This window comes from Chaetodon auriga, chromosome 5 (assembly GCF_051107435.1).
Source record: "Chaetodon auriga isolate fChaAug3 chromosome 5, fChaAug3.hap1, whole genome shotgun sequence".
Classification (NCBI taxonomy): Eukaryota; Metazoa; Chordata; class Actinopteri; order Chaetodontiformes; family Chaetodontidae; genus Chaetodon; species Chaetodon auriga.
Genome location: NC_135078.1, coordinates 28,236,301 through 28,257,055, shown reverse-complemented (window position 1 = coordinate 28,257,055; position 20,755 = coordinate 28,236,301). Strand labels below are relative to the sequence as shown.

The 20,755-nt window shown below is 48.4% G+C and overlaps 2 protein-coding genes across 3 annotated transcripts; one reads left to right on the top strand and one right to left on the bottom strand.

Annotated features, from left to right (window-relative positions):
* The first annotated feature begins 1,559 nt into the window (after positions 1–1,559).
* tbx16 (T-box transcription factor 16) lies at positions 1,560–6,495 on the top strand. Its single transcript, XM_076731044.1, has 9 exons — positions 1,560–3,732; positions 3,841–3,997; positions 4,090–4,192; positions 4,559–4,723; positions 4,842–4,988; positions 5,070–5,140; positions 5,241–5,329; positions 5,420–5,633; positions 5,719–6,495. Exons 1-9 carry the CDS (start codon positions 3,717–3,719, stop codon positions 6,155–6,157), a joined length of 1,401 nt encoding a protein of 466 aa, XP_076587159.1. The 5' UTR covers positions 1,560–3,716; the 3' UTR covers positions 6,158–6,495.
* A 3,084-nt stretch (positions 6,496–9,579) lies between these two features.
* Positions 9,580–14,607, bottom strand: klhl22 (kelch-like family member 22). 2 transcript variants are annotated; one of them, XM_076731697.1, is made up of 7 exons: positions 13,795–14,607; positions 13,022–13,187; positions 12,607–12,930; positions 12,071–12,480; positions 11,552–11,744; positions 11,181–11,414; positions 9,580–11,033 (listed from the first exon to the last, which is right to left on the bottom strand). In XM_076731697.1, the coding sequence occupies exons 1-7, from the start codon at positions 14,040–14,042 to the stop codon at positions 10,692–10,694; spliced, it is 1,917 nt and encodes a 638-aa protein (XP_076587812.1). In that variant the 5' UTR covers positions 14,043–14,607; the 3' UTR covers positions 9,580–10,691. The 2 variants fall into 2 exon arrangements, with proteins under 2 accessions (XP_076587812.1, XP_076587813.1); XM_076731698.1 differs by having other exon boundaries at positions 12,619–12,930; positions 13,795–14,591.
* Between the last annotated feature and the right edge of the window lie 6,148 nt (positions 14,608–20,755).

Below are 20,755 nucleotides of genomic sequence, written 5' to 3'. Positions count from 1 at the left end.
CGATTAAATTAATAACCTTCAGCCTAAATATGAAGCAGGAAAAGTTTATTTCACTTTATTTAACCAGGTGAAAGATTAAGAAGAGCAAGAGCATAAAAACGAAAATCCAGTAAAAACCCAGAAAATTCACCTTTATGAAAGAAGATTCAGCAGCTTTTCGACAGAATGACCAGGTTCAAGCCCACCTGAAGAGTTTCAGTGTTTGTTTGCTGCTGTCTGTTTCTCACATTCAGCACTGGGACCAGTAAGAGGAAGGTGATGGTTTACTCACTGAAGCACAGCAGTCGTTTCTGTCACCAGTCGAGGCCACACAGCGTTCGACCAGTGACAGCGAAGGTCTGCACTGTCAAGTTTACCGTGTGTGTGTGTGTGTGTGTTTAATGTGTGTGTGTGACCGACCTTTAGGACCGTAAACACTCTATAAACTCTCTAAATTTCATGAGGACCAAACTCAGTGTTTTATCCTGATTTCTTATTGAAACAATAAAACATAAAACCTTTATTTTAACCTGATTAAACTCTGAAAACTCAGGCTCATTTAAGATATTTCATAGCAGAAAAATCAAGTCTGTTCTATTTTTAGAGCCCAAAATCTCAAATCTGCCTCAAAAGGCTCAGAGAAGGAAAGACTTCCTCCACCTTCAGATTAACTCTGAGGCCCGTTAGCAGAAAAAGAAACGTGTTTGTGAGCTCTATCTTGGTTTTTGAGGCGTAAAATAAATAAGAAATGGAGTCTTCCTCCAGGCAGCGAGCCTCCGGCGGACCACCCCGCTGACCACACTGACTCTGTGGTCAAAGGGCTTGTTCACTCTGGTGTGAAGTCTCCGACACGAGGGAAGTCATTAGTCTTCATTAGCAACTTCCAGGAGTTTCTTATGAAGTGCTGTGAAGTTGTCATTTGCCCCCTTTGCCAGGCAAGCTAGATCTGAGGTTTGTTTTCTTATGTGGACCAAATGTGAGCTCAGCGGCCCCTCGATGCCTGTGAGAGCGCGCCCAGCAGGCTGTTTGCTCAAGTTCTTCCTCAGAGAAGAGGTCTGTTCTTGATTCTGTCAGGAAAGTGATTAATTCATCTGAAATCTGCCTCATTACTTCTGTTTTCTTGTTGAGAAAAATCAGCTTGTATGAGACACGATAAACCTTCGTTGAGCCCCAGAGGAGACGTTTGAGTGTCTGAGCAGCACAAAGACAGAAATAAACAAAGCAGATGAATGATGAGGATGGACATGACATGAAGTCAGCCGACCTGTCGCAGGTAAAGGCACCTCTGCTGCCACGTGAGGCTGCTCGGCCTCCTGTGACATCATGTTGTTTCCAGCCACGGAGCTGCTATCTGCAAACCCCTCAAAGTGGCCAATTAAGCATCAAAAGGGCATGCTGCATGGCTAATGTGAGCGAAAGGTGTGAGATTTCTCGTCAGTCCACTCCGGGGGCTCTTTATTGGGCTGCTGGAGAGCCGTCTGATCCCCGGGCCCTGGCTGTATATTGGCAGCTGTTAAGAGCACAAGGGGATCTGTGCAGTTAAAGCAAATGGCCAAAGACTGACACCTGGGAGGAGTGTGTACGGCCTTGTGTTGCCTATCAGTCCATATGAATCTTCCCTGAAGTGTCCCCCAGGCTGGCTGTTACATAACCCCCCCCCCGTCCTGCCTCTTTGTCCCAGCCTTCTGTCCCCAGGCCCTGTACTGAGGCCTTTACCAGTCACACCTGTCACCTCCAGAGCGGCAGCGTAATGGGATTGACGCTGCCGCTGCTGAAATGTACACCTCAGCTCTGACACTGCTGCAGAGAGTCCACCATCGCAGTCTCTTTATTTCTCACGGCGTCTTCCTCCTAAACGCTCAAAGAGCAGCGAGGCCTCTCTGCCCGCGAGACAGCTGAAGGGGGTCCCCATGCAGGAGCAGGAGAAGTGAGGAGAGCCACACTGAACCTGTGATTAATAACTCCTCGACAACACTCGGTTTCACAGAAGGAGGACAAAAACACATCGCACTTCCTCAAGGCCAATGTTGTCCCGTCAAGTCCTGCATCAGAGCGCTTAACGCGAGCAAATGACCGCACAGAGATCTCTTTAAGTGCATCATTACAAGCTGAACGCTACTTTCCTTTTTATTCTGCATCGACCTCAAACAGCAGCCGGTCAATATTTTCACAGGGAAGACTTTCTACAGCGAGCGTGTCTTCAGGGACGCTTTACTGCTGATTCCACAGAGTGCCCCACACCTTTAAAACCACATGACCCTCTCTGTGCTGCACACCTCGCCTTTGAAACCACAGCTCGTGCGTCGCGCGTGGTTTATCTGACCTGTTATCCATACAGTTATACAGAAGCAGAAGCAGCCCTTTGTGCAGGGGTGTGAGACAGCAGAGCTCACAGAGGCTCTGTATGCAGCAGCAGGCACGAGAATACAATGAGAAATGGAAGTGGAAGTGGTGTGTGTGTGCTAGAAAAGAGGCTGAATGAATTCAAACGTTCAGTGGAAACAGACATGCGCTTTAATGCTCCTCTGTGCTAACGCCTGCCGTGTTTAGCATTTGTTTTGCCCGTGCTAACATGGCACGGAGACAGGCCTGCTGGTGGATTTGGCCTGGACGTGGCTGCTGGGAGGACGGGTCTTTATTCTCAGACCCCTCCTGTCCCATTCAAGGCTGACTTGGGCTTGTGGTGCTAACTGGCTGTTAATTGCCTGCCTACAAACAGGCCTTTCTCTGCATGCAGAAAGTAGCCTCTTCAAGGGAAACTAGCCTAATGAGATTATCTATCAGAGTATGGGCCTGTCTAGACATCCCAATACACAACCACTGCCTGCAGCCCTGCAGCCCTGCAGCCCCCCTGCACGCCCTCAGGTAAAAGTTACCTGCAGAAAGAGAGCATGATGTCATTACGCCATTATGGGTTTACACCGAGTTTCCCACCCACTGCATCGTTTCTCTGATGGAGAATCCAGAATCAGCTTTATTTAGAAAATACTGTCCAATCCTAAGAGGACTCCTCTCACGTGGATCAGGTCTGAGCCGTTTCATTAAGGCCATCGTGTGTTTGATGTCATCTGATGTCAGATCGATATAAACGATGGGCTCTTAGGAAAATGGTTCTGCAGAGGAAAGTGCTGTTTTTAAGTCTGACTCCTCCAGTTTACACTCAAACACTCAGGATCTTCATTGTTTGTGTCACGTGTTATACTGGGTATTTACCTCATTGCACACACACGCTAAACACCGTTTTCATGTGTGTGTCTGCGTGTGTGAATGATATTTGCACAGATTCTGGTGCCGCTGCGAGTCCTGGTGCAGCGTGGAAGTCCGTCCATATTTGTTTTAAAGTCTCTTAGCAGTTAATAAAGATGCATTTCCTCCGTCCCCCTTCCTGTGGGGATGGTATCAAGGCTCTGTTAAGTCTCTTTGATTTCCAGCACCCTCCAATCACAGTGGGGCACTGACTCATCTTTGTGCCACTTCAAAGCCTGGGAATGGCTCTCTTGACCCCACCCACTCTGCGGCTCCCCTTAAAAGTCATGGTCACTTCATTCTGCAGGACTCCAGAGCTCTGAAATATCTGCTGCAACAAGCCCGAGCGACCCTCTGAGCTGCCGGATCCTTTTTGTTTTTACACCACGGAGGGACAGCGGAGCTGAAAAACACTTGGATATCACAGATTCTTGGATTGCTTATTGGCCCCCAGTGCATGACCCCCCTGAAGCTGTGAGTGAGCCTGCAGCATGCAGTCCATCAGAGGTGAGTGTGACTGACTTCCTCCGGATTTATTCGGGGCTTTTTGTCTTCAGTTGATTTGTCTCCATCGTGACTTCTGTCTCAGCTGTAAGGAATCTTCTTCATTTCTAGACTTGAAGCCCAACTTCAGCGGCCCCCCTCCCTCCTCCATGGCTGCTGGCCCTGATGCCTACCTCCAGGGAAACATCAGGATGACTCTGGAGGACCCTGAACTCTGGAAGACCTTCCATGAAATAGGAACAGAGATGATCATCACTAAGCCGGGCAGGTAAGACGGCGTTCAAAGCACATTTAATGCAAAGCGTTTGGAAAATCCTCTGCTGCTGCATTTGCTCATTTTTCTTGCGTTCTGTGTTCCAGGAGGATGTTTCCACACTGTAAAGTTCATCTTTCCGGCCTTATCCCATGTGCCAAGTACATCTTACTGGTCGACATGGTCCCCGAGGACGGTTTCAGGTATAAGGTAAGACCGCGCTCCCTGATCAGTGAGTCTCACCTTGATTTCTTTAGCTGAGAATCACTTCCAGCAGTGAACTCGGCCTCGACTCGGCCGTGGTCGTAGGTGTCCCTCAGTTATCAGCTTCTCCAGACGAGACATCCCCTGTTTATCGCCCCCCCTCTCCTGACATCGTACATCAAAGGCTGCTATCTCTTCCTGTTTTTCTATCCCCTGCTGGGAGCCCACTGTACTACCCCCTGTCTCTGTGGGTGGTGCTGGCCAGCTCCACTCTCCACTCTGCTGTCTCACTGTGGGAGGGGAAGCAGATGAAGCTCCTTCTGTAAATCACCTTTCTCTGTGACGGACTGACTGACTGTCTCCTTCCTACAGTGGAATAAAGAGAAATGGGAGGTGGCGGGAAAAGCGGAGCCCCAGCCTCCCTGCAGGACCTACCTCCACCCCGACTCTCCGGCCCCGGGGAGCCACTGGATGAAGCAGTCTGTCTCCTTCCTCAAGCTCAAGCTCACCAACAACACACTGGACCAGCACGGCCATGTAAGTAGGAGCCCTCGAACCGGGAGCTTAACAACACCTCTGAACCTCCAGATGATCCAGAAAAACTTTGTCTGAACAGAAAAGTTGCTCTGAATTAATCACGGCCTCCTGTCCATAGATCATTCTGCACTCCATGCATCGCTACCACCCGCGCTTCCACATCGTCCAGGCAGACGACCTCTTCAGTGTCCGCTGGAGTGTTTTCCAGACCTTCACCTTCCCTGAGACGTCCTTCACCGCCGTCACAGCCTACCAGAACACCAAGGTCAGTGTCGACCACGGCAGACTGCTGCTAGGACTCACTCATTATTGAGATTTTAACTGATTTCATTTCCAAAATCTGCAGATTACGAAGCTGAAGATCGATCACAACCCATTTGCAAAAGGTTTCCGGGATGAAGGCACGAATAAGAAGAGGTGAGCATCACACAGGTCACATGCAGGAACACGGTTTGGTGACGCACCGAGTAAAGTTTTGATAAAGAATTGTTCTAATGAACCTGATGTTCCTCTGCAGACGTGCAAACAAGAACCCAGCCTGCCTTGAGAAACGAGCCAGGATGTCAGACGTTTTGAACAGGGACTCTGAGGAGGACAGTCCACCAGGTGCGGTTTGAAGACTTTCTGTCTTTCTGTGGAGGCTTTCACTCTTCGTCCTGTCCTCCTCAGCTGATCTGATGCTTTGTGTCTTCTCAGATTTCTGCCGCTCATCGTACGACGGTTACGACGGAGAGGAAGGAGACCTGCCCAAAAGGAAAGAGGGCGATGCTGTGAAAGAGGAGCGCTACTCCCCGTGGACCGCTGAGAGGGAGCACAGCGTGAGGACCGAATCTCCTGCTGGGGCCGACCCCAGGGACATGTACAACACCGAGCAGCTCGTTCCTGCTCCAGCCTCCTACCAGCCCTACAGGTGAGATCTGCTGAAGATGCTAAATATGAGAGCGTGATGTTGTTGTGATGAGCCGACCGCTGACCGCCCTCCTTTTCTCGTTCAGGTTCCACGAGTACGGGAAGTCCCCGTCCCCGTCCTCCAGCATCGGCAGCAGCAACAGCGGATCAGGACGCAGCAGCTTTGAGTCCAGAGTCCCTGACGTCGCCACCGTCCCCGAGCACGACTCGTCAAAGCCACGCACGCATGAGATTGGCCCTTCCCCTTGTGGCCCCCAGCACCTGCCGGGTCCCCAGGACTACACTGGGGTCCTCAACATGACCATGGCCCAGGCCGGGAAGCCGGGGGTGATCGGCCACCACATTTACAGCCCGTACGGCGCCGAGCAGCCCCTGGGCCAGTGGAGCGGCCCCGGGCCCGCCCAGTATCCCCCCCCTCACCACCTGACCGCCGACTACACCACGCAAGCCGTGCACCACGGCTATCACCACGGCAATGTGGCCGAGTGGAGCCAGTACCCGCTGTTCTCGTATTCCTGCTGGTGAGGCGGCGCCGGGTGACTGTACGGACACTGCCGCTGATCCCAGCTCTGAGAATGCATGCTCTGAGGGCCCGAGGCCTGCGACCACACGGGACACCGAGGGAGCCGCCGGGCGCCGTTCACACCGACGGAGCTCGGACTCCGGCTCAGCCGACTGGAACCACAGCGTGCTGCTTCACGCCCACCGACCGCTTCGATGTTGAACTGTCTATTTATTTTCTATTTCATCTCATCTCCAAGTGAAAATATTATTTTTGTAAAAAACAAAGAGGAAGAATAAAACCAAAGTGTGCAATTTATGTCTGTCTTCAAACTGTGCTGTGATCTGAAAATAAAGACTTGAAAAGACCTGATGTCTTGTTGTTCTCATCTTTTCTCTCAGAGGACGCTGAGTTTACCTGTCAGAGAAGCTGTAATGACGGCGTGTTTGAACAGACGGATGGTGCTAATAACACAAAAGTTCTTTTCCACATCTCTCATTATGTTCACATCCAAACAGTGAGTGACTCGTCTGTCAGACGGTTAGCATTAGCCTCTCATTGTACCTCAGGCCTCTGTATCTTCTTCAGGTGTTAGCTACGAGGCTGCTAATTGTGCTTCTGGTTGTCACTCAGTTCATATTTTGCAGCTTTACTGAACAAATGAGAGTTTGTTTGGCGGTCACGTCTGCATGCTTCGTGCCCGGCCAGCTCTGATAAGCAGCACATCCTTTGGTGGTGTTTGTTTGTATTTGCTCTTTGTTGGTCTAATGAGGAGCACTCTGTGGTCTCGACGGGCCCAGCATGCATTAAAGACGCTGTGTTACTGTGACTCTGGCTCACCTGCTGAGGTTTACCCACCGGCATCATAAAGCATTGCACGACCCTCGTTCTCCATCTCAATGAGCCTTAAAAAGCATGAAAATGGGCGGCTGTTGGCTCCTTTTCACAGCTGAAAAACACAGGCTGGGCCCATCGCCTCCACCCTGGGTGGATACGAGCAGCTAATGACTCTGTTGTAAAGACCGGGGGGGAGGAGGAGGAGGAGGAGGAGGAGGAGGAGGAGGAGGAGGAGGAGGGGAGGGGAGATCCTCATTCAAGAACTGTTGTTCCATGGTGTAGAACATCTTGGAGGCTTCTTGAATCAGCATGTCCAACTGTTGAACACAGTTCATGACTGATTTTAGGATGAGAAGAGAGAGTTTTACAGGAATCTGATGAAGGTCTGAGATTATTCCTCCCAGAAGACAGTTTTTAAATTAAACCCAGTGAAGATAGAATCACACTGTGAGGGAAAAGGAAATTTAAAGAGCTTTTATCACAGGAGTGACACACAAAGAGGGATTTGTCTCCACAGGCTTTCTGCATAAAATCTGTATTTACACACAGAGAAGCTCAAAAAGCTCAGTTTTAACTAAAGACCGCTGATGTCACAGCAATAATTCGGTGATAAAGCCTTTTTTTAACAGCTGTGGGAGGCTGTAACTGAATATCCCCTGGAAAAAGTTTGGATCCTGTCCTTTAAATACTTCTTAACAAAAGATGAGAAAAGACGACTTGATTCCTTCTTAAAAACATCATTCTGCCTTAATTCAGTCAGATACCTGATTTTAGTTTCCCTTTAAAATGTTTTCCTTTATATTTTTTAATGTACCACAGAGAAAATATTTTATATTGATATCAACCTGAATTGAGATGCAGCATCAGCAGACGTATTTTAATATGATGAAGTTCTCCAAACGTGTAAACTCTGTGAAACTGTGCAGCTGTACTCGTGCGCGCTGTGTTTGTAGTATACTGTAGTAATTTCAGGCTTGTCTGTGGTGAATGTTGCACACAAGCTGCAGAAAAACCTGAAGGCACCGTTATGACTGAAGGTGATTCAAGGATGCAAAAACAACATGAAACTTTTAGATCGAATTTATCCAGAATCTTTTCCCGCGAGTCGAACGTGTTCAGCAGTTCAAACATGAGTGAAGGGACCTGGGAGGAGTCATCAGGCTGAACTTGTTCAGTAAACTCTGAGACTGTGAGCAGCTGCTCGTCTTGGATTACTGAGTTTATCTTTCTTAAAGACTTTGTGTTTGTAAGAAAAGGCAGGAGAAGAAGAGGAGGTCAGCGGGTTGGAGTGGACTTCCTGTTCCTTTTTGGCTCAATGTTTCTGCACATCATGTCCTGCTGATGCCGTCTGATCATCTGCTTCACAGTAAAACGCTGAATACTGATGATTTTACAGTAAAACACAGTAAACGTGTTTCATTTTAAAGACAAAGCTGCTGCAGTCTCTGGGTGCAGCAGCTTCATCCACGTCCAGGAGGGTCATTGAGCGCCGCACGGTGAGGTGGAGCCTCTCCGGGTCCAGACCTCCATCCACAGGTGACTCCCTTTGTTCTCTACTGACTTATGGCCCAACAAGCCGGCCGAGGACCTCCTCCTCTCCGGCACAGCAGGAGAGACGAGAATGAAAGTGAGCACTTAGAGCTGGGTTTAATCTGCATAGCTCTACATCAATGGGCAATTTGGGCCTTTTAATTGCTCTGATAATGGTGGAGCAAAGAGCGGCGCATCGACCTGCACTCAGATGCCTGTGAAGGCCGCTGACGAGGTTAAGTGCGTGACATATGTCTTAAGTATCCCCCAGGTGGTCCTGCGGCTTCACAATGAAAAGACTGACGCATAAAGAGCAGCAGCAGATTGTTGATGCTGGATGTCCACTGCTGTGTCAGCAGACCCCACCAGACAACTTGGCGGGGGCTGGCACACCAGTGTGAAACAAAGGGAGGGAGGGGGCGCTCACTTAGGGCTGGTGGGGGGTAACAGATGTAGATGAAACAGCCTGGAAGAGGAAAACAGCAGTCAGCCTTCATAAAGCTGATGGAGCGGAGGCCAAATGGAGAGGAACTGCTGGAGACTGGGCGGAATAAAGAGCAGCGAGCGCCGCCGCCGCCGCTGCCGAGGGCTCAGACCACAAACACATCACAGCTGACAGAGACATTTACATTAAATACCTGCATGTGAAGAACTAATCCATGAACCTGAGTCTCGTGTTTTCTGTCATATTGATGAAAACTACGAATCACACAGCAGTGAGTTCTGACCCTCAGCTGGAGTCACAGGAAGGACTTTAGGAATACTGAGCTCATTATTTCACCCAAAACACTGAAAAGTCTCTAAATTCAGCTCGTTTGTTCATTTAGTTTGCAGTTTCATTGTATTTCCTGTAAATCTTATTTAAATAAAACAATGACTAACAAACTCAAAACAAACTTCACTCTTAGAATTTAGTTTAATTTCTAATTTGTTGAAATGAAAGTAGCCTAATTTAAATATCTAAAAATACTACAATCAGTCTACGTATTACACATGTTGCTGTTAATGTAAAACCCCAGAAAGAGACAGCGATGGCGTGAGCGATCTGACCCCACCAACACGCACACACGACACCAGTCATATATTACTATTTTTATTAAACTTCAAAACGGATCTCGTGAACAGGATTCTGCCTTTGCATATGGTGTGACAGTGTGCTGTGACAGTGCATTTTCCTCTCTGGCTCCTGTTTGTCAGTAGATACGCAGCAGAGTGGCCATCGATACACCTCTTTAATGCTTCCATCGAGCGGCGGAACAATGAACTGAGGCAACAAGCAGACGCATGAAGCAAAGCTCGACTCAACTACCAGAAGTCCTGTGAAGGTACTTCGCTTCGTGCTCTTTGGATTGAGTCATGGAATAATTTACGCAGCATCAAAGATCAAAGAAAGGACACAAAAAATGAAGTTTTCATCACACAAATATCAAGACCTGATGTTCAGAAATCCCTTCCAGACACGGCGACGCATCACGAGCTGACGTCTGCAGCCTGTAGCACCGGTGCCTCAGTCAGGTACGAACAAACTGTGATATCAGAGGCACAAACCTAAAGCTCATCTCCACCGACAGAAACACCCAAAATACATCACAGGACGTCAGGATGTTTCACAAAAACAAGGCACAATGTCAAAACTGAGCAGCTCCACGACTCCTCTGTGGTTTGGGTGTGACGCTCCTGCCAATGAGCAGCAGCTGAGAGGGAGGAGGCGTGAAGCCAAACATAAAAAAAGTCAATTATGATCTTTAATTCTCTGAATTCAGCTCAGTAACGAAAGAGAGTCGTTAGAAAAGGTGAGCGCTGCCTCTGAGGCCAGTTCTACAGAAGAAGACAGACAGACTCCACGGTGCCGTGTTATTGCATAGCCAGTCGTATTCTCTCCTCTATGATCAACAGCGGAAGCAGCGACGGTGACAGGAAGTGACGAGGGAGCGGCGGCGTGCGGTGGCGTTAGCGTCTTAGCGGGATTCATGGACGGAGTGCGATTATCTAAGACGACGTTTCAGAAGTGAGTCCTGAATGACACTTTGGGTCAGAGGCACTCAGAGCGGTCAACGTACAGGAGGGACACGATCCGGCCACGACCACCGCCATGAAAACAAAAAAAGACCCTGGCGGCGCTTCAGCATGCTGCGTATGGAAGTGCACGACAGCCTCCAGTGCTCAGACATTCAGCTCAGCCAGGAGGCTTCAGTCCTCGCTCGAGTCCTCCGAGTTGTCCATGTCCACCTCCTCCCACGAAGGCTTGCTGCGCTGCTCCCAGCTCCGGGCCTCGGCGATCACGGCGGGCGGCATGAGGACCACGCAGGCCGCCATGCCCGAGACGCGCTCCTTAAACTCCGTCTCGCTCTCCCACTCGTCCGAGTCGGTGTTGTACACGTGAACGTACTTCATCCGGTTGCCTTTGTCGTGGGAGCGTCCTCCCAGGATGTAGATGCGGCTGTCCAGCACGGCTACGCCGGGCTCGCCGTGACCTGCGGGGAGGGGGGTCACTAAAGACCAGGAGTTGGCTTCAGCGTCAAAGCAGGCCACCTGAAAAACACACAGAATGAGTTCCTCTCTACTTCCTGTCAGAAGGCTTCATTCAAGAAGTCAAACAGCTGTTTTTAGCTCACAGAGAAAAAAACATGAGGATGTAAAATGTATAAGACAACACTTCTCATGGTTGTGACATCATACCTTCAGGACGTCACGGCGATATCTGCACTCATCGTTGCTTCCACCGATAACATAAAGGCGTCCATTCACAGCGGCCATGCCGTGCCACGCCCGCTCCACGGGCCCCTCGGCGCAGGGCGTCCAACTGTTGGCAGCAGGGTCAAAACAGTAGGTCTCCCTCAGGTACGCCATCCCTCTGCGCCCACACGTTATGTACATTTTCCCATCCAACACTGCTCCAGCGTGGGCGTAAACCTGGAGGGAAGTTCAGACGAGTGTTAGCAGGAGGACAGGAGGACAGCTGGTCCACAGCAGGAAACCCTCCTTTAACACACAGGTGAGCGTGTGGCACCCTCATGTGGATGGCAGCAGTATTACATGCAGATTAGCACCTCTCTCTTCAGGGGTGAGACAAACTCCCAGGTGTTGGTGTGCGGGTCGTAGCGCTCCACCGAGTCCAGCTCATTGCTGTAGTCCCGTCCTCCAACGGCATAAATATGGCCGCCCAGCACACACACACAGTGGTCGGCGTGCTGCTGCTGCAGAGGCTGGACGGAGCACCAGCTGTTGTGACGAGGGTCGTACCTGGGACAGAAGAGCGAGCATCAATCAATTAACCCATTAACTGTTAGAGAGCGATCAAGCTTCTGCGGGAGGATTTAAAAAGGTGAAAAAAGGATTTCTGTGGATTTTGAACCGCTGGTCGGGCAAAGCAAACAATCATGTTGAGATTTGAATTGGTGACGGATCAATAAGTCAGGTGAGCTCATGCTCCAGTCAGTATCAGCTGATTGCAAATACATCTGTGTCAGTAAAGAGGAAGAACTGCAGCAGAGAAACAGCAAAGACTTTAGAAACTGACGCTGCCGCCGTGTGAACACCGACAGACGGATGAATAAACGCCGTCTCACCTCCAGCAGCGAGTCTCTGCACGAAACCCATTGGTGTTCTTGTCTCCTCCTATAAGATACACAAAGTTGTTGAGCACAGCGACGCCCTGGTTGGACATTCGGGGGGCGTGAGCCGCCGTGAGCGTCCTCCACTCGCCCCAGCTCGGGTGGAACACCTGAAACAAATGCTCGCTGTCCGTGAGGGAGCTGGAGCTGAACATCCCCCCGAAGCCCAGGATACAGTGGAAGGTGGAGCGAGGCTGGGTGAGGGGAGTCTGCAGGACGGGCTGCCAGATCTCCTGCTCGTGGTAGCGCAGGGCCGCCGACACCGAGTCCCGGAGCGGACACTGGTTGAGCCGGTCGAACAGCCTCTGCAGCACGTGTTTCTCGATCAGACAGAAACGCACGGCGTCGAGCATCTTCAGTTTGTCCTTTGGGTCAAAAAGATAAAAAAACAAGTTGACAGGCTGAAAAAGCTTCGACAGAGTTAAACTAAGCGGCTCTGTGACTTCTTCCCTGCTCAGTTGCGGAGAGATGAGAACAAAATGCAGACACACCTTGAGACTGACCTGCAGGTACACCTGGTCAGTTTCCACCTGCTCGGGACTGTAGTGGTAGTGAAGCGCCGCCTCGTACGCCTCGTTCTCACTGTTCACCTGAAGCTCGTCGCTGCTCAGCGCTCTGAAGACCTCCTCTTCGGGGAGCTGTCGGTACACGTCGGTTCGGGACAGAGTCTGGATGTTCCTGAGGATGTAGGAGTGGACCCTGGCGTTCAGCAGCTGCAGTCCGTAGACATCGGCGAGATGATGCACCTCTAAAATGTTGCTCTCGTCCAGCCAGGAGAAAAGGAAATCACAGCAGAAGCTGATGACAATCTCAAGCTTTGAGACACAGAGGGACACAAATTAGCTGAAAAACAACAATGAACACAGTGACGAGCACAGGAGCAACAAAGAGCAGAGAACAGCTCACCTGTACAAGCGTGGCCGCGATCAGGACTTCCTGCACACACTCCAGGTCCAACTCGATCTCCGACGTGTAGATGTAGTCAAGTATTTTCTTCATGGCCATGTAAGACACTCCGTGGATGGGGATCTCCTTCTGCTGTGTCTCCCGGAGGCCTCCAGCAAACATTCCCCTGCAGGAGAACAGCGGCACAGGGACAGAGACGACCAGCAGCCAGTGAGCCCAGTTTCCACCTTATGAACCGTCCAACAGGCTAACAACAAACTGCCTCCATCTCTGCACATGAAGCTACAGACCAATGAAAAGTGACACACTGTCTGCTTCACTGTCTGACCTGAACACACCTTTCTGCATCACACCTGTACGTCTCACATGCTGCTGCTGAGCGTGGACGTCATAAATGTTGTCCACAAACGCTTATGTCACAATGGAAGCAGAAGCAAGTAAACACAAACAGATAGCTGATCATGAAACAGGAAGTGATCAAAGACTGTGTTAAACTGTCTGGACACTGGACTCAGGTGTGACACCTGTCTGCACACACCTGATCAGTATTAGTGTCTGCACGTGGAATGAAGCACAACAGGCTCTGTGAAAAGCTTAACCGAGGAGTCACTTTGCTGTCTGGAGGCCATCTGGTCACAGTCTCCACATGAGTCCTGCCTGTACTCTGAGTACTGCTCTGTCTGCATCACTGGTGTTTAGGTTGGTCAGGTGAGGGCTGGTGAACCAAAAAATGAGGTGAATGCAGAAATTGACCGTAAAGCTGCGAGTTTTACCTAAAATAATCACAAGAGGCTGCCAGCAGTATTCGGTGGGCTTGGATGGGCCGACCCTCCACCAGCAGCACCACATCAAACAGGATGCCACCCTGTCTGAGCGCCAGCAGGCCGTCCAGCAGGCTGCGGAAATGGGCTGAACTCCTGTAGGTCTGCCGGCCCAGGCGGCCCGACGAGCCCGCGCGTCCTCCCATTGGACTCACCTCTCCATCCTCAGCCATGGCAGGGCACCGATGTTCAGGCTTCATCACTTTTATCTGTCTGACAGCAACATCATTCCGACCATTCACACATCTGTCGTCAATTAAAGCCACAGCGGAGGCAGAGAAATATACCGGAAGAGCAGGAAGAGGCTGAGCAGCTAGCGGCTAAGGAAGGTGGTTACGGCTGCCTGAAATGGCACTGCAGAGCCAGTGTTACGTTACAGGTCTATATGTGAAGACGAACACACGATTCACGCCATAACTTCATCTACTGAGCTTTCAGAAAGACGTGAACGTGCACACTCACACAGATACGTCCTACCGCCGATCGACAGCTAGCTGCCACTTCGCTGCTAACACGTCAGCTAACGTTAGTTTAAACGGTAAACATCAGCTAGCAAGCTATCATCTGGTTAGCCTGCCTGCTAATGAAGCGCACTATAAAAACAAACTAAACACCTCAAAACTGAACCAAACTGACAGTACGTAAATATGTTCGTCAAAAACGAGCCGCTTCACGTTGACTGTTGGTTCAAGATCAAACCAAAACCTCTGAGGAAGGACTAAACTAGCTCATACGCCTGATTTTTTGACAGATCAAAACAAGTCTGTTTACTTTTTGGTCAGGCGGTGAGCTCAAATGCTATTGGTTGTTGCTGTCGCATTGTTCCGCCCATTGTCTAAGAGAAAGCCAATCAGAAGCGTCTGTCTCAATGCAGGCAAATAACAGTTTGTTTTTAATAATAATAATAAGGAGTTTACAGTGTGCAGCATCAGACACGCTGTTGTTTTTATCTTGGTTTGGTTTCTGATCAATTACATTGATAAAATAAATCTTTATTCAGGCACATGTTCAGATTCCGTGACTCTGTCTGTTAAACACAAGAGGATGCTGTTTCCTGCTCTAAAGGGACTGTGGAGGATTAAAGTAGTCCCGAGTACATTTACTCTGCACTGAAGTACAGTTTTGAGGTTCTGGATCTTTGCTTAGGAAGTCGATTGGCAGTTTTCTAGAACTTCGCACGTCCTCCCTACTGCATTTCAATATGAATACTGGACTTAAATAATGTGTTTTCAGTGGCTGCAGATACTCGTTATTATACTAAATGTTTAACTACGCAGCAGCAGTTGTGATAAGGACCACCTGATCTAAATAATGCATACATATTATTGGATAAATAATTCAGTATTTTGAAACGGGCCTTTTATTTCTCCTTTACTGCCCATACTGAAATGCATTTGAGTGCTTAATGCGCGTGTACTGGAGTATCATATATACGGTATTGATGCTTCGTTCCTGCACTTACTGGCACACTTCACCTGTTCCAAAACACAAAATGGAAAATGAAAACACTTTTATCAAAAGTTTATTGAAGCAAGAAACATCGAAGATATCTTCGTCGTTAAATAAAACATTTATGTAACACCATGAAGTAACAGGACGATAAGAGGAAGAACTCTGATGTGCAGCTTCTAAAGGATTTTTTTTTATTATTCTTGTCAGCTGTTTGTTGTCTTTGTCATTTTTGCTTCACCAATATTTGGTCTCCATCTGATCAAACGCCCTCCGTATTGATTTTCCACTGTTTGATAAGTGCACGAGCTGCCACATGGATTTCCTCGGGCAGCCAGTCGTCGCTCCTCTTTTAAAGTCGTGGCTTCCATATACGTTTTACAGTCTCATTCATCTTCTGCCCAGGTTTCAATTTGCATAGATCATTTCCTGACACGAAGAGTAGAGATTTTTCCACTCGCAAAAAACACTGCTGGAATAATCCATCACTTGATTTATTCTCCAGTCTGAGAGCAGTGAGCTGCGGGGGGGGGGGGGGGGGCTCCCCTGGCTTTTTGTCTTGGGTGCAGAAATGCCCTTTTCAAACAGCAATAACTTTTTTCCCTTGACACATCGGCTGCATCTGTCACGTGGATGAAGAAACGCTCCACCACAGCTCCTGCCAGTCATTGCACTGTGACTCCTTCAAAAACAGCTTCTGCTCTGTCAGATCAATAACAAATAGACCTGAAATGATCAATCAACCAGCAGGAAAATAACCTGCATCCATTCTGACGATGAATTCATCACTGAAGTCATTTATAAGTGGAAATTCTAGATATTCCCGCCCTACTTTCCTGAATATCTCAGCAATAACAAGCCAATAATAGACCAAATGATTAACTGAGAAAAATCATCAGCAAATGAATCAATAATGAAAATAACTGTTCGTCTCTGTGGTTCTGTGTTACAGCAGCAACATATCAGAAAATACATCACTCATTGGTCACAGACAATAAAGACAGTTCAGGATGTGACATCACCTGTTTGTGTCCTCTGTCTGAGGAGTTAATGTTCCCATATGTTGACACTGGTTTACTGGAAAGATCCAGCTTCATCACTGAGTTTTAATTGGATATTTTCACATTATTTGAGCGTATGCAAGGTGTCAACCCTGCTAAGCCATGAATCACTTCACTTTTTAATGGTTCAACATGATTTTAAAATCATTTTCAGACACACTTTCTTACTTGCTGATGAAGTGTTCATGTAGGATTCTGAGTGCTCAAGTCAGCGTCAGCGCCGGACAGCATGGTTTCTGCCTTCTTTGGGTTTTCCTCGAGGTCACAGAGAGCTTGCTCTCGTCATTATTGAGAGTTGGACATTCCAGTGCATTAGCAGCCGACCGTCTCCTCTCATCAGGAAAAGGCTGTGCAGCAGTCGCGCCACAGGCTGGAGGAAGAACTGACAAAGAAATGAAAACAAAGAGGGCTGCATTTCCAGAATTAACTGTCAATCTGCACTACGAGCAGCGCAGACATTAACAGGGGATGTTGGCTACAGCAGTCACCAAGACATTAAATTGTCTATGACCTTGAGCTTTATGAGCATCCTTGTTACACAAATCACTTAACCTTGACTCCAGTAATTACTGAAGGAGACCATCTGATGGTGCCATCACTGGCTGTGCACAGCGAGCGTGGCCGGTGAACGTGTGCTTTGGTTGGCTGTGCAGGGATCAGCGCGGCGCAGGAGGTTGCTGGAAAAAATGAATGCACCAGCCATTGCCACAGGCGGACCAGAGGACAATACAGCTGATTAGTTTGGGACAGTCGAGCTCCAGTGGTGCCATTCATTCTGCCTGCACCCCGTCTAAGATGGTTTCCATGCCAACTAGCTGCCATCTTTGGTGTGATGCTGGAGATATGACTGGCACAAAAAAAACCCTGTACCATTAATGCTGAATCTGGACGCTGATTGACATGTAAGAGCTGAAATCTACTTGAGAGCCTTTCTGTACACAACCTGTTCTTCAGTTAATTCATAGGTTTTAGTGTGGAGTCAGGAGTGAGGCAGAGTCTGCCGGCAGAGTGCAACGAGTGCATGTCAAAAACAGAATTGGACACTTTATAAAGGAAGTGTGAAATGAACTGTTTCTGCTGTGTTATTCGCCCTCCCTGCTGCGTGATTCATAAGCCGAATGGACGGCTGTAAAGTGACTGAGGTGCAGCCCTGGCAGGTGCAATTTTGCTGTGGCTGCTCGGTGATTGTGAGACGAGCAATCAATTTTCCTCTGGACCAAAATCCTGTAACAGAACAACTTCCAGCACTGCAGCTTGATGAAACCTGCCAAGCCATCCTCCTCCAGTGATGAACAGTGGGGGGGTCATTTGCACTGCCACAAGATCTGGACAGATCAGTAAATTTTGCTGTGATTATGATTCATTTTGTGAGAAATTGCAAAGGCACACCACAGTGGGAAAAGTGCGTTCAGTAAGGAATCAGGATAATTGGGATTACATGGGAAAATATTGACATTTATTGTTTGACCATAACAGCAATTCCCAAGTCAGCTTTAGTGGTGTCTCTGTCCTCCTCGGGTTAATCTCTCGCTGAGGTCAGAGCCATTGGGACTGGGAGATTTCACTGCCTCACCGGGGACTCAAAGAAAACAAACCAACACTGCTGAAATATTTAAGCATCCCAACAGTGTGTGCTGCTCTACAGGACGCGAGGACGGTCAGTCGGTGTGGATATAAAGAAGAAAACAGGGAGAAAACATGGAGTCGTGCTCGTCCATCGCTGGTGATTTAAAGGCCGTTAAAGGCAGGACATGAGCTCGTGGAGGAGGACAGAGGGTGGACCGTCACCTCTTTTTCTCACATGTGGAAGGAAGCAGGTTTCCCCAGAGGAAAGCATGAAACACGACAGCAAGCAGAGACTTGACAGCAGCAGATTTCTGGGCTGGACGCTGCCTTGACAGCTGCTCTCGAAGGAGAGCTTTGCTCTGCGTCGTGTGCATTCGGCCACACTGCTAATGGAATATGAGAGGCCATGGAAATAGCATTCACGTCCTGCTCCTCAAAGCTTGATCTGTATGCATTTTCTGAGATTTCACAAGTGTTTCAGAAACATAGCCATGTACAGTAACCCTGGTAACTGCCGTCCTCTCCAACACTCGCAATGAGGCCAAGTAGAAAGGGACTGAGGGTGGATCAAATTTTAATTGGGATGAAGCTAAGCAGTGGCCAAGAACCTGAGTGGGCGGTTGTCCTATCTGCCATGTGTCAGTGGATCTGGACTCATATTGAACAAGGCCCCTGTGGATCAATAGAAACTTGCTGTCCTCCCTCTATCACGTTACGCTGCCTCTGAGTTCAGTTTTCACCCCTGGCTATTGGGACGAGGGCTATTTTGGGGTGTGACATCCACCGTCTTATCCGCTGTGACAACGTTAGTGTAAATTCTGAATCATATGCCGACACACAGGAACACAGAGGTAAAGGCGAGATGCTAAGAGAGAATTGTCTGCGCTGCTCGCCGACGTGACGGGAGCTGAGCAGAATACTTATGTGGCTTTGGAAAGCAGGAAGGACAACACAGAACATTTATATGAATTAAAGAAGGAGGGTCAGCAGGTCTAATGCACACTAGATTGATTCTACCCCTTGGTCTGCTAATGCAATTGTGTTTTAATAAACCCCAATCTGAGGCTGCTCTGAACTCCATTTCTCTCTCTCCCTCCTTCTGGTGCTCTTTTCTCAAATGAGTTTATTCCACCACTCTTACTGTAATTCCTGAAGTCACTTTGTGTGTTTCCTCTCATACTTGGCAGACGTTATGGTCCAAAACAGAACACCAAGTTTCCATTTTGATATTGAATGTGGAGAAAATTGGTGGGTTTGAAGGAATAGTTTTGAGAAATGTGATTACCTATGTTATCACAGGGAGAATATTAATACCACTCTCATGTCTGGAAGATAGCAGCTGGTTAGCTTAGCATAAAGACAGGAAATAGAGGCATAGCTAAGCCTCTACTGGCTGTATATTCAACAGACGTAAATGGGAGTGACCAGAACCCTGACGTATTATCATCTTTAAAGTTGGTGAAAGTTATAGAGCAGACATGGAGCAGGATTAGCATTTATTTGGAGCTGCGTTTACCACCTGTTGAAGTCCAGTGTTCCCTTTTAGCTCCATTGATGGTCTCCGCTAACTCCTGAGGGGAATATCTGGCTCTTTGGCTGCTAAATGCTGACCTATGTTCACCTGCTGGCTGCTAGCTGTGTCAGGTAGCAGCTCGTCTGAACAACAACAAACGTCATCACCGATGAGAGCTGTGAGACTCAACGTAAACAGTTAGCTGTGGGCCAGAAATCGAGAAGAACGAGCTGAAAGGTGATCTAAAGCTCTGCAGAGTCGATGGAAACCGATAACTCTGCAGGTTCATCACTCAGTACGTGAACTGTGCTTTTCCTTAAATACTCAACAATGTTCTGCTCCCAAAAGTCACATTTATACCAAAGAGCACTGAGGTGAGCTCCGGTGTCAGATGGGATCTGTGCAACTGATGGGGGTTGTTTGTCATCCATGAGTACCTGAGGCACTGTGGCATTTGTTCTTGGCCGGGGTTATTTAAAGCCTCAGGGGATTTACGGGACCGCGTTGCAGCGGCGGTGTCAAGGATCACTTCAGCTTGGTTCTTGTAAGGGGCTGTAATACTGCAGGGAGGCTGTCCTTCGCTCGATGAGGAGCTCCCTGCACACCGTGCATATGGATTCAGTTTGCAGTGACAGAGGAGCCAAAGGAAAAATCAAGCCACATGATCAATAGGGTTTCTGTGTTTGATTTGGGATGATGAATTACACTTACAGCCTCCCTTTTTCTTTCCAACACGAGGCATCATACACTATACCTTTACTACCAAACAGAATGCATATTGCATAACACACACGGTACATAAATCATACATTCATTCACATCAGGGTAAACAGCGTCCTCCTTTCTCAAAATGTACAAATAGCTTCCTGTGCACGAGCTGCAACATCTCCAGCATGTCTGTGAGTAAGTCAGTGTAACGTGTGCAGCTTTTGATGAATGCATCAATTATGTACACATGTATGCATCAGAATACCTGTCACTGGCCCACATTTGGGATTTATGCTAACTCGTATATGACCAGCAGCATGAAGCGGTGGCACAGAATAACGCTCAGGTTGGACTGTAAATCTTTTATTGTGATGTCTTCATTCCTTCATCACGGCAAGTAATCCCATAACAGACAGACCTCGACCTCATTTGATGGTAACACGTGAAATTTACATAGAAATGTGGTATCCTGTGTCATAATTTACTTAACTGCTCACTGTAAGAACTCAGGAATAATACATTTCCATATTTATCAATACTACTACAGACATCCTTCATGTGTCAGAGCAGGATCTGTCAGCACCGAGCTGATCGTCCAGCAGAAAACCACATTAAC

Coding starts and splice junctions, on each gene's coding strand:
- tbx16 (XM_076731044.1), top strand. Junction 4,724..4,841: donor CACTGGACCAGCACGGCCAT/GTAAGTAGGAGC, acceptor TCCTGTCCATAG/ATCATTCTGCACTCCATGCA. Junction 5,634..5,718: donor GCCTCCTACCAGCCCTACAG/GTGAGATCTGCT, acceptor TTTCTCGTTCAG/GTTCCACGAGTACGGGAAGT.
- klhl22 (XM_076731697.1), bottom strand. CDS start 14,042: ATGAAGCCTGAACATCGGTGCCCTGCCATGGCTGAGGATGGAGAGGTG. Junction 11,415..11,551: donor TCTCACCCCTGAAGAGAGAG/GTGCTAATCTGC, acceptor ACTTCCCTCCAG/GTTTACGCCCACGCTGGAGC. Junction 11,034..11,180: donor ATCGCCGTGACGTCCTGAAG/GTATGATGTCAC, acceptor TGTGTTTTTCAG/GTGGCCTGCTTTGACGCTGA.